This window comes from Prunus avium, chromosome 5, assembly GCF_965620075.1.
Source record: "Prunus avium chromosome 5, drPruAviu1.hap1.1, whole genome shotgun sequence".
NCBI classification, from domain to species: Eukaryota; Viridiplantae; Streptophyta; class Magnoliopsida; order Rosales; family Rosaceae; genus Prunus; species Prunus avium.
In genome coordinates, this window is record NC_142288.1 from 18,109,515 (window position 1) to 18,122,215 (window position 12,701).

Sequence of the window (12,701 nt, forward strand, 5' to 3'; positions counted from 1 at the left end):
ACTTGGCAGTTTTTTCCTCTGTTTTAATGTTGTGCAGTAGGTAGTTTTATTTCAAACAGTCTTTCCAGCTTTATTTTGGTCAAAACTACCAGTTTTTTTTACTATGATAAATTGTGAAGTCCTCACGAGTCTAAGGCAAGAAAAGAACTTACTTGGGAGATATTCCTCACCCAAATTCACAATCACTTGTTTAAAGTCAGTAACTTGGGGCGCAAGTTGTCTATTTTTCATGACTCTGTTAGGGTTTTACTGTTAACAGTGGCACGCTAGCACACCAAAGAAAGTTGACTTGTTGACCACAAATGGTTTATAGGTCAATGGGGAATTTTACCCTACCATCACAGGAACTAAATCGAAATGAGTGAACAGAATGTGACAGGATAAACAATATGAGGATGCAGACGATCGATATCTTGCCCTAGATGATGACAAGCTCAAACAGATTGCATCTTTGAACTAACATTTGCACATGTTCTAAGCTCTGGTATGCTTTTCACAAAAGATTTGAGCATTTCATTTTACTATTTAAATAATATATAAAAATTACAGTAACAGTTATTCAGAAACAGCCATGGGTCAAACAGGTACATGATCCAACTTTGAAAAATTATTATTTTTATATTATAGACCAAATAAATAATGGGTAGCTTTTGAAAATCACCATATTGGGCTGAAAATGATCCATGGTTCTTGGACTTATGTATGTCCTTTTTACATTACTTTAAAAATAATAAAAAAACCATTGGGCTAAAACAAAATTGATCCAACATACTTTTGGACTTTTCTATGGCCTTTCATATTACTTTTTCGAAATAAAATTAGTAAAACTTTTTCCTCTTTCTGTTCCCTTTTCACTTTATCCTTTCAGTATTTGTTTTTAAATTGAAGAGAAGAATTTCATTGAACTTGCATCAACAAACTATTGGGTTAAGAGTGACCTCATTAAAACTTTGCCTTATAAAACTCTCGATGGAGGAAAATCTAATTTATAAAAAGAGTAGCACAGCACCTCCAAATAAACAACAAAGACAATTAAAAAAAGGGTTAAAACTGTATCTTATCGCTTTCTAGTGCCCGCTCTAGCCAGGGGGCAATATCTTCCAAAAAAAACAGCAAGCCTTTCTTCAATCCAAACCCATGGCATGTGCAGCCCCATTTTCTTCACTTTATCCTTTCAGCTTTCGGTGATCTTTGGGAAAGGATTAAAAACCAAATGGCCAATCAAAAGACAGAACACATTACTAGTTATTATTATTATTTCCCCTAGATTGGACCATGGGTTGGAACTTGGAACCAATCTTTGAGCTGGAATAAGTGGACCTGAGTTTGACTGCAAAATATTTTGTCAAACTTCTTGACTTTCTTCTCTTAATATATTCGAACATTTGTTGTTTTAATCTCTCTATTAACTCAAAATTGAGTTTTTATAACTGAGCGTTTGTCAAGTCAACATACACGAGTTTATGAACTCTAATTTTTTGTTTTTGACAAATTAAAGACAAACTGTATTTATAAATCACGTCACCAAGGCAATATAAATATAATAACCACAATGTATTCACATGGTATTACAATTAATATGGAGGGATCTAATGACAACATCAAACTCATGCGGTATACCTTCACTCAAAGTCATACAGGACCAAAGACAATCCTTCATAAATGCCTGAAGTCTGAAAAGCCTAGTATAGCACTCATAATGCAAACTCTCCCGTAGATAGACCACAAACACGCATCAAACTCGAATAGAGTTCATGCACAACTAAGATTTGGTAGAAGGCTAACCCAAAACAAAAAACCCAACAGAAACGCCACCGCCGCCATGGAGACAGGGACAACACCACTGAAATTGCAACCACCCCAAAACTTACAACACCATAACAAAAAGAACGAACCAAAAAGCCCTAGATTCAAGCACATATGGACAAAAATAGGGAGAGAGAGAGAGAGAGAGAGAGAGAGAGAGAGAGAGAGAGAGAGAGAGCCTCTTCTCTCCCTCCTAACCCCCAAGGCATAACGCACAAAAACTTACAACACCAAAACAAAAAGAACAAACAAAAAAGCCCTAGATTCAAGCTCATCTAGACAAAAAGAGAGAGAGAGGAGAGAGAGAGAGAGGAGCAGTGGCCTTTTCTCCCCCTCTTGACCCAAATGAAATGGCCCCCCAAGGCATAACGTACACATTACTAATTTACTTCACCCTCCTAATTAACATGACGTTTAAAACCATACATGAACCCGATAATATGACATGAACACATATGAACAGGTTATGTTGATAACAAATTTATTAGTAACTCGTTAAAATAATGAGTCGTTTTCGTGATGACATGAAAAATTCGGGCATGCTAAACCATCCTCCATATATAATGAAGATCAACATCACATGATTAACTAACAATGTCAATGCCCCCACTAATTAAGTGATGGATTGTGGGTTGGGGGGCTAGAACGAAAATTACAACGTACAAAGACACACAAGTTAAAGTTAATCCATTTCTTTAATCAACGAAAGCTGCCTACCAACTAACATATCGGGAGGGACCCACCGACTTTGCTTATAGATTTACTAAGAATATGCTCACCCCTATGCTTTGCCCTTTGCTTACTAAATCATCCACGTACATGCACATCCTGGGCTGGCCAACATTTTCGTGCACATACATGCACGTATATTCAGGAGTAACTTTTTTTTTTGTGTGTGACAATCACATCCCTCATGAGGTGTTAAAAAATCCATTCATATTATAATAAGTATATTTATTTAATAATATATGAATCGTATCCTATGTTAATGTTTTAATGCTCGAACTAATAACACCATGTGACGTTGTTATCGTAACTCTAAAAAATAGAGATATTTAGTCATATACCCATTCTTAGCACTAAAACTATAAATAAACCCTACACCATTTAATTTCTATAAACACACTAAAAAAAAACTCAAAAAATGATAGCTGACCCTATTGAATTTAATTTTGATTATTAAATTACTTTGATGCCCTATTGAGTGTTTTGGGTTTTTTTTATGAGGTTTTGGGGTTGTGTTTGTTTTAAGAAATCAATGACAGTTTTGTAATTTAAAAGAAGTTTAAAGTCTTTTTGCTCTGTTGTAAATAGGCTTTGGGTGTGTTTCTAAAGTCCATTTCATATAGAGTTTTTTTATAATTTGGGCTCCTATATTGGGTATAATAGTGAATCTCCCTAAAAAATATGTTGATATTTAGAAGCGATTATATAATATCTTATAAAATTATTTGTCATGGATGGGCGGTGAGAGTTGAGTTCCCATAATTGCTTCTTAGTTACCTTCCTTTCTTTATCTTTTTGCCAACCAAAATCCGCCCTTAGCTAATATACAACACATTCTTTCTTCCTACTCTATCTTCCATAACATGCATAATCCTTGGGTCTTGAATTATTTTCCTTTTTGTTGCAAATATTTATCAATTAATTAGGTTAGATGGTACTTTTATCACATGGCATTTAGTAGCATGTTTAATTAACCGTATGCAGCTAAAAATGTATTGGTCTAATGAAGTTTATCTTTGATTAAAAAAAAACCCTATTGGTCTAAATGGCCTTCGAGATCCCAAATTCCAGTTTGCACCATAGTGGAATGGTTGCTAGCATTCACACCATGACCATAGGAAAGGGGAAAATGCCAAAATGGTAGAAGTGGGGGAATAGAGGAAAAAAATGTCACACTGTTGTAAAATAGACTGAACGTGAGAGAACCACAAAATGCGGGAGTGGAATTGCATTTACTTTTGCGACACTAAAACTGATAAAACTCTATCTAGAATTTCTCTTATCTTACTAAAAATGTTTCTCTATTCTAATGCATGATGAACATTTACTTTGCCTAGGCAACTAGTTCACCGAAGTTTTCGGCTCAACACCAAAGTCAAATTGAAAACATTTCACTTTATCACTACACTATTGCACTACACTATTGCACCTATATCATTTAACTTGTCTCAAAAGCCTTCCATTGCGTCACGACATCCATATATTCACAAGTTACACACAAATTATACATTTTCCCTTGGTCCAAACCATTGTTTGAGCCAGACTCATCACATTTGCCACCATCCGTCGCCACCATTCGGTCGCTACAAGTCTTCGTGGGCAGCCACCATCCCTTTTTCAACCAACGATTATAAACGGGTCGTGTTCAGGTTGGAGATTTGAGTTTTCTATTGGTATACCAAATAGCTAGAACTTTACTAAAAAATTATATAATAATTACACAAATAAAAATCCGAACTTCCAAAAAAGATGAAATGATTTTTATAAAAACTCATTTGTCACTAATAGGTTCACACAGTCGCAGTAGCTTAATTTACCAATAAACAGCACACAGTTTCAGAATTCTCAACGTCGGCAGACTTATGATTGGATAATATTCTTTTTTAAACAAACGACAAACAACTTTGAAACCTTCCCTTATAGTCTTCTTCAACTAACGTAACTCCCTGACATATATTTACACTTTCCTGGGACCCACGCGGCGGCACACGTTAGCTCCACCACCCGTACACCTGGACAGAGTGTGAGACACTGAAAGTAACTTAACCTGCGCCCAACTGGGTCCTTCGAAGTTGAAGCAAGAGCTTAAACCTACGCACCGCTCACCATGTTCACAAAACATAAAACACATGGAAGGAAAGCTTTACAGTGTCAGAGTCAAAGTTCGTATGTTGATGAGCGACACTTAGAAGGGACCTCTTGGATGTCAATACGTGTCTTTTAATTCTCTCATAAAAACAAATCACTCTCTTGGATTGCTTCATATCTTTCAAAATAATCCATTTTGATATTTTCTTCTTCTTGTAGTTTTTTTTCACTATAAACAATGACTTGTTGCGCCATTTAAAATTAAATTCAGTTGCTTGGTTTGAAGACTTTTTGGACCAAACGGGAAGGGTTGGGTTGGTTTGAGGTTTGCCTTGTTATTTTGTAGCAGCTCCTTGCTCTTTTTGACGCGTGGTCTTCTTGCTTTGAAACAATCTTTCTCTCAATTATCTAATCTGGGTCTTCTTTCTTATCTCCACCTGAAGCTATATTTTTTTTCATTTTGGGTTTGTTTTTTGTCTCTCTCTCTCTCTCTTTCTCTCTCTCTCTCTCTCTGCTGCTGGGGATATTTTGTGCTTTATTTCTTGTTTGGTGAGTTGGGTTGGGATGGAGGAGAGGTATGAGGCAATGAAGGATCTTGGTTCTGGGAATTTTGGAGTGGCAAGGCTGGTCAGAGATAAGAAGACCAAGGAGCTTGTTGCAGTCAAATACATAGAAAGGGGAAAGAAGGTAATTGATTTTCTTTTGTTTTATTTCCTCTAATTTATTGATTGACTAATGTATGGAATTCTGGAAATGTTTCTGCTAAGGGTTGCATGGTTTCTGATGTATTTTATGCTCTTTGGATGATTTGAGAGTTGGGAATTGAAATTTTCTATCAACTTTTTGAAAGCTTTACTGGGTTTTGTTTGAAGTTCTGTTTTTCATTTAAAATGGTAAGCTAGTGTTTGGGGGGAGGTGGTTTTCTTGGTTTCTCATTCATCCTCAAAACTCTTGGTGTGAATGAGCTCTAAATATTTATTACGTTGAACATAATGAGTATCTTGTGGGTATTAGTTGAAGTGATTTTTGAGTTGGAGGAGCAGAGGTGTTGACCTCTCAGTTGATTAGCTCTTGTTTGTTCTGCTTTTTATTTGGTTGTGAATTTGTGATGCTAAGTTCTTTCTAATTCCAGATGCTGAATATATAATTATAAGTTTTGCTAAGACCGTTTTACGACGCCGACCTTCTTCTCTATATGCTTTTAGCTGGAAAAGCAGATCTTGAGTCTCATATCTGCAATAACAAATGCTGTTCTTGAAGTTTCAGTTGTGTAAAAAAGAAAAACTTGATGTTCTGTTTTCTTGGCATATACAATGTTCACATTCATACATTTAGCTTGTGTCTATTTTCGGTTATATTAACAATCATGCAGAGTTTTGCCTCAAATTTTCTTGCACATGGAACATGATTGCTTGTTATATCATTATAAGTCTGAGGTTTTAATTACATCCGTTTTATCATTAACTAAAGTTGGATATTAAATTAGGGCTTGATTACATACATATTAAGGCCTATATTTTCTCCTGCACATGCATTTTCAATATTTTGTTTTCATTTGATATCGTTCTTTACATTTTTCTTCTCATTACCCTATAATGGATGTAGATGTGATTTTGGTATGGATATGGACATTAATTCTGTTTTGACTCTTTGGATTTCAGATTGATGAGAATGTTCAGAGGGAAATCATAAATCACAGATCCCTGAGGCATCCAAATATTGTCAGGTTCAAAGAGGTATTCACAAGCTTTCATTAACAGTATTGTGTATGTTTCATGCACTTTTGGGGGTGTGTGTATGTGTGTAGGCATTTCTTTGTTCCTTTTTTTCTTTTCCTTTCGACATGTCATCATGGTATGCTAATTTTGGCCAATGATATGTGATTATGTGAAGATAACTCTAAGATGTTAATTACCAGTAACTGCAAGTGGCGCAAAAGAGCTACGATGAGGAAGTTTTGAGTTTTATATGAACAAAAGAACGCTCAAAGCATCAATTTTTCCTGCAGGTCTTGCTGACTCCAAGTCATTTGGCTATTGTCATGGAATATGCAGCTGGTGGTGAACTTTTTGAGAGGATCTGCAGTGCTGGTAGATTTAGCGAAGATGAGGTTAGCTTGTTTAGGTTATTTTGCATGTTTAATTGAAATTCCTTTAGTTTTTCTGCATATGGAAATTATTTGTAAGCATCCAGTCTATGACTCTGTTTTTTATGGCAATTCCTCTTCATGGCAGGCAAGATTTTTCTTCCAGCAGCTGATATCTGGAGTCAGCTACTGTCATTCCATGGTATGTTTATATTTGAAAAACAGAAAAAGAAAAAGAAAAAGAAAAAAAAAGCACTTTTATTACCAAATGCTTTCCTGTTTACTGTTCATTTTCTTACATTTGCCAGTAATTTTACCGCAGGAAATTTGTCACAGGGATCTGAAACTGGAAAATACACTCTTAGATGGAAGTGCAACACCACGTCTTAAAATATGCGACTTTGGATACTCCAAGGTTTATGATTTTCTTGTTGAATCAGACTTTATTTTGTTGAGTCCAGGAAAATTATTTTGGTGATCTGTTGTCCAATATATGTTAATGTTTATTTACTACTTTGCAGTCTGCTCTGTTGCACTCACAACCAAAATCAACAGTTGGAACGCCTGCATACATTGCTCCAGAGGTTTTATCACGGAAGGAATATGACGGAAAGGTATCTAGTTTCCATATTGTTTTCCAGGCCAGTCTCACAAGTTCAATCATGTTCTCGCATTTTACTTTATGTTGGACTTAGTAGTCTGACCATCTATGTATTAGGCATAAATTTATCCATTTTATTTGCTTTCTAAGTTGGTACAACTTGGTAGATTGCAGATGTTTGGTCCTGTGGTGTGACGCTATATGTGATGTTGGTAGGAGCATATCCTTTTGAGGATCCTGAAGATCCTAGAAATTTTCGTAAGACCATCGAGGTGAGCTTCACCTTATTCCGCACACATGGTAGTTGAACATAGTGATCTTTACGGCAAAAGGTTATGGTTTCCATTCCACAACAATTGATTTATTGCAATTTTTGAAACAGAGAATTATGAGTGTCCAGTTCTCCATACCCGACTATGTACGTGTTTCTGCAGGCTGCAAGCAGCTACTTTCTCGTATTTTTGTTGCCAACCCTTCCAAGGTAAACCAGTTCCTTGATAAATTTCTTATGTTTCCTTTTTGTTCACTTGAGGCACAAGAACAATACATGGAGCTAAGCAGATGAGTATGAACAATATTATAAATGCAGCATCCGATGCTATTAAAATCAAATTCTGTTTAAGCACCCTCTTAAGACTTAACCATATATAGATTCTGTACTGACAATCCTGTCCATTACCTCATGGCAGAGGATCACTATTCCTGAGATAAAACAGCACCCTTGGTTTCTGAAAAATCTGCCAAAAGAGCTCATTGAGGCTGAGAAAACAAACTATGCGGCAGTGGAGCGAGACCAGCAACAGAGCATTGAAGAAATAAATAGGATCATAGATGAGGCAAAGACACCAGTGCAAGGATCCAAAGCAGGTGGCCTAGGTATTGCCGGGCCATCCGACTCTGATGATTTAGAGGCTGATTTGGACTCCGAAGTCGATGTCAGTGGTGACTTTGCAGCCCCTCCATGAGCATTTGGAGTTTGTTTACACAAAGCAGTACTTTGTTTGAACATTTATGATGTTGTTCACATTGTATAGTAGACTATATGCTATACACATTTGTACAAATAATTTGACCATATTCATATGGGGATTGAGGTATTTTTACATTGCATGTAGATTGTACTGGAACATGTTTTGATCCTTAATGTGATTTTTTTATATATACTTAAAGAACTTATCTGCATAATTTAACACATCTAGTATTTTAACAAAACTATCTTGAATGCAAAAGGGCTTTAAAATCATAATAAATTCCAAAGTAGATATGACATTGTGTGCCACACTAATCATATGATTGTAAACCTGAGCTTATAGACATCTGTCATGGTGAAAAGGTAAAATCTGTTTTCACCTATTCTTTGGCTGGTAAAATCTCTTTTACTTGAGACTCACAAGCAGATTTTTATTATTATTATAAGCATTATAAATAAACTACTAATTTCGTGAAACTCTACAAACCAAAGTTACAAACCAACTGATCTAGAAAGTTTTCCTCCATTATCTATGGTGTGAAAATAATCGCTGTCAGATTTGCTGTGAAAGATAGTAATTTGGTGTTTTAGTAAACTTTTTGTTAAAACTTTTTCTTTCAAGGTGGTGGAAGACTCAAAAATAGGTTTGAGATGAGTAGAGTAGGGATGGTGGGTTGGTTGGCAACTTGGCATAAAGGATAAGTATCTATTAGAGACTTGACACCACTGCCGTACATGTATGGGCTGCCCATCACGATGTGGGGCTTGTAATTACGAGAATCTTCTACTGCCCTAATTTTCAATGAATATATTACTCTATTGGAAGTTCTCTAATCAATAGCGTTTGTAGTCCAACGGTTAGGATAATTGCCTTCCAAGCAATAGACCCGGGTTCGACTCCCGGCAGACGCATAAAATATTCTTTTTGTCCTTCTGCAAAAGACTTCACAGGAATGGGTTATAATTTTTTTTTCTTTTATTTATTAAGCGTGATTGATTGAATGACTTTGTATAATAATTTAATTTCATAACTTTCAATCATATATAAGCCGCGAATTGAGAAATTTTCACATAATTAGGTTATAATTTTTTTTTTCTTTTATTTATTACGCGTGATTGATTGAATGACTTTGTATGAGGAGTTGTTCAAATGCAATGAACTAATTCTTACACGGATTGTGTGGGTTAATTTCCACGTAATGAAATGAATTTCTAAAAAATTAACACTAAAATTGATGTATTTCTAAAGAGCTCTGCGTTAGACTGGAGCGCCCCGCAGCCTAAGAGCAGTTCCAACAGGTCAGGCTAGGGGGGTTTGGGCCAAAAACATGTTTCCAGCAGCAAAATGCAGCCCGGGCAGAAGGTGGGACCCAGCGAACTGGGTTGGCCTGAGGGCAAGCTGAGCCCCAAGTCCAAAACGAGGGCCACGTGTCGTCGTCTGGGCGCTCCGATCGTTATTTTCTCTCCAATCCAATGGCTGACAATATTTTTGCAATAAAAATATGAAAAAAATTCCGAAATTTTTTTTAAAAAATTACCAAAAAATATTGGAATTTTTTTCTATAAATACCTACCAATACTCTTCATTTTCAACACCAAATCCTCATACATTTTCTTCTACTTCTACTATTATTCACTTTTTACTCAACATTTCATTCACTTTCAAGTTTTATTTTTCCATATAATCTTTATGGCTTCTTCTATCGACAGTGTTGGGGCATAGAGCACCATGGAAGATGTTTTGTTGTTTGAGTGTTGGGTCCAAATTTCTCATTGTCCCGTCACGGGCAATGAGATAAAATTCTCGGGTTTGTGGAAAAAAATTCATTCCGAATTTTGTGGAAGATTGAGTTCGAACCGTACGGAAATGACATTGTCTAGTAGGTGGAAAATTCTCAATAAAGAGTTGGGGAAATGGAGAGATGCCTTGACAAAAGCGATGGACAACTGTAGAAGCAGGGAAAATCTTACCGATGAGGTAAATTATTTGTAATTTTTGTTTTATTAATTTTAATGTCCTAATATTATTTTATAAATGTTTCTTGCATTGTTAATATTTTGTTAATATTAAATAAATACCCAATATTTTGTTAATAGTTCTTGCATTGCCAATATTTTTTAATCTTTCTAATCTTTCTTGCGTTGCCAATATTTTTTAATGTTTCATGTATTTCCAATATTTTTTTATAATTAGATTCTGCAAGCACAAATGTGGTTTGGTGCTACTGGGCAAGGAAAAAAATCTTTTAACCATCATGAATGTTGGGAGGTAGTCAAAAATTGCAAACGTTTCAGAATTATTCACACGGGTCCGACCGTTCAGTTGAACGAGACGCCACTCTATAATTCAACGGCATCGGATTCGCCTCTCGATTCCCCGATGAGCGAAGACTCACCCATCCAAAAGGAGCCAAGGCCTATTGGGAGAAAGACGGCGAAGGCGAAGAGAGTGAGTAATTCTACTAGTAATTCTTCTAAATTTTTGGAGGAAATTGCAAGACAAAGCGCCATGAGACTTGAAATTGGGAAGAAAAACCAAGAAGATGAGAGGATATTTCAAGCGGAATGTCTAAAAGAAAGGGAGTATGTACGCAATCAAAACATTGTGAAGCAGGATCGAGAAACCATGGCCATGGATACAAGCCATATGTCCCATGAGACAAAATAATTTTGGAAGCTAGAACGAAGGGATGTTATGAGACGAAGACTTTTTCGTGACGATGGACCTAGCAATACGGATTGGTTAAATGATCAAAACCATTAAGTTAGTTTGCTTGCCTTTTATTTTCATTGTATTTTAATGTTTTATTTTGAAAATTAGTTGTAATTTATGCATTCAATAAAATACCTTTTTATTCAAAACATTCCATACATAAAAAAATAAACCCCATCCAAAGCATTAAAAATAAACAAACCACACCCAAAGCATTAAACAAAGAAGTAGAAACAAAAATTAAACATAAACATAATAAATAAAACAAACTTCTTCACTTCACTTCATTCACCGTCATTTCCCTTCACCGCCCATAAATGCTTCATCAAGTCAACTTGACGTCGTTCATGAATATAAGACGATTGCATCTCCTTATATCGATCAATCATACGGGTCATTACACGACCATCCCTAACCAACGGTTCATGCTGCACTGGTTCTCCATTTGGCCCCATGGGTTTTTCATAAATTCGTGTCAAGGCCGTGTTCATTGGATCCAGTTCGTACACGTCTTCAGCCAGATAATCATACTCATCTTCCACAATCATGTTATGGAGGATGATGCATGTCATCATTATGCTCCTCAGCACCTCCTCATCAAACAGACGTGCTGCACCCCTAATAATGGCCTACCGCGCTTGGAGGATACCAAAGCACATCTCCACATCTTTTCTATACCCCTCTTGATAGGTAGCAAAAAAATTTTGCTTCTAGGATCGGGGATGTGGAATTGACTTGACAAATGTGGTCCATCTCGGGTAGATGCCGTCAGCTAGATAATACCCATTTTGGTAGATAGTATTATTGATTTGATAGGTGATATTTGGGGCTTCACCTCTCAAAACATCATTGAACACCCAGGACGTTCAAGTCATTTTGAGATCCGGCAACTCCGAAGAAAGCATGCCAAACCCACGTGTCAAAACCTGCAACGGCTTCAAGGATGATGCTTTTTTGGCCTTTCCGATTCCCATAATCTCCTTGCCACGCAGTCGGGCAATTCTTCCACTGCCAGTGCATGCAGTCGATTCTACCAATCATTCCTGGAAATCCTTGAGTTTCGACTTTTTGTAGAAGCCGTTGGAGGTCCTTAGGCGTAGGTCTGCGCAGGTAGTCCCTAGTGTACAGAGTTTCAACTGCATCACAAAATCTCACCAAGTTCTCCAAAGCAGTAGACTTCCCCATCCGGGCAATCTCATCAACTTGATCAGCAGATGAGCCATACGCCAACATTCGTATAATAGCTGTGATTTTTTGCTGGGGAAGCAGTCCCAAATTTCCAACAGCATTTGTCTTTTGAACAAAATATTCATCATAATTGCAAATATCATGCATGACTTTATTGAACAAATGGGGTTACATTCTATATCTCCTTCGAAAATCAACATCAGAGTACATAGAAGTTGGGATAAAATAATCTTCTAGAAGATTCTTACCCCGAGAATGTCTATGTCTGTCCACATTCGGGCCACGACCTTCTCGTGAACCACGGCGACTCTGGTTTTCTTCATCATGCATAGCCACTGCTGTGACAATTTGCATATCCAGTTTTGCCGGCGCCTTTTGCCTGCAGCTCGTCTAAGCCTTCTTTCTGTAAATTCTCGCATTTGCCTCTCCAAGACCTCGTTCATGTCTGCCATTGGAGTATGAATTCTAAAATCTGAGAAATGAAAATAAAGTGAAGATATGGTGTGAGAGGTATGAGCTGAGG

The 12,701-nt window shown here is 36.6% G+C and overlaps 2 protein-coding genes and 1 non-coding gene across 3 annotated transcripts; 2 read left to right on the top strand and 1 right to left on the bottom strand.

Annotated features, from left to right (window-relative positions):
* Positions 1–4,642: 4,642 nt before the first annotated feature.
* On the top strand, positions 4,643–8,470 carry LOC110756439 (serine/threonine-protein kinase SAPK3). The gene is made up of 9 exons (XM_021957870.2): positions 4,643–5,307; positions 6,282–6,356; positions 6,629–6,730; positions 6,855–6,908; positions 7,029–7,121; positions 7,228–7,320; positions 7,475–7,579; positions 7,690–7,788; positions 7,997–8,470. Exons 1-9 carry the CDS (start codon positions 5,185–5,187, stop codon positions 8,270–8,272), a joined length of 1,020 nt encoding a protein of 339 aa, XP_021813562.1. The 5' UTR covers positions 4,643–5,184; the 3' UTR covers positions 8,273–8,470.
* Positions 8,471–9,117: 647 nt separating this feature from the next.
* TRNAG-UCC (transfer RNA glycine (anticodon UCC)) lies at positions 9,118–9,189 on the top strand. Its single transcript has one exon. It is a non-coding gene; the product is annotated as a tRNA-Gly (tRNA).
* Positions 9,190–11,836: 2,647 nt separating this feature from the next.
* LOC148294441 (uncharacterized) lies at positions 11,837–12,630 on the bottom strand. The gene is made up of 2 exons (XM_088253752.1): positions 12,466–12,630; positions 11,837–12,283 (listed from the first exon to the last, which is right to left on the bottom strand). The coding sequence occupies exons 1-2, from the start codon at positions 12,628–12,630 to the stop codon at positions 11,837–11,839; spliced, it is 612 nt and encodes a 203-aa protein (XP_088109878.1).
* Positions 12,631–12,701: the final 71 nt, after the last annotated feature.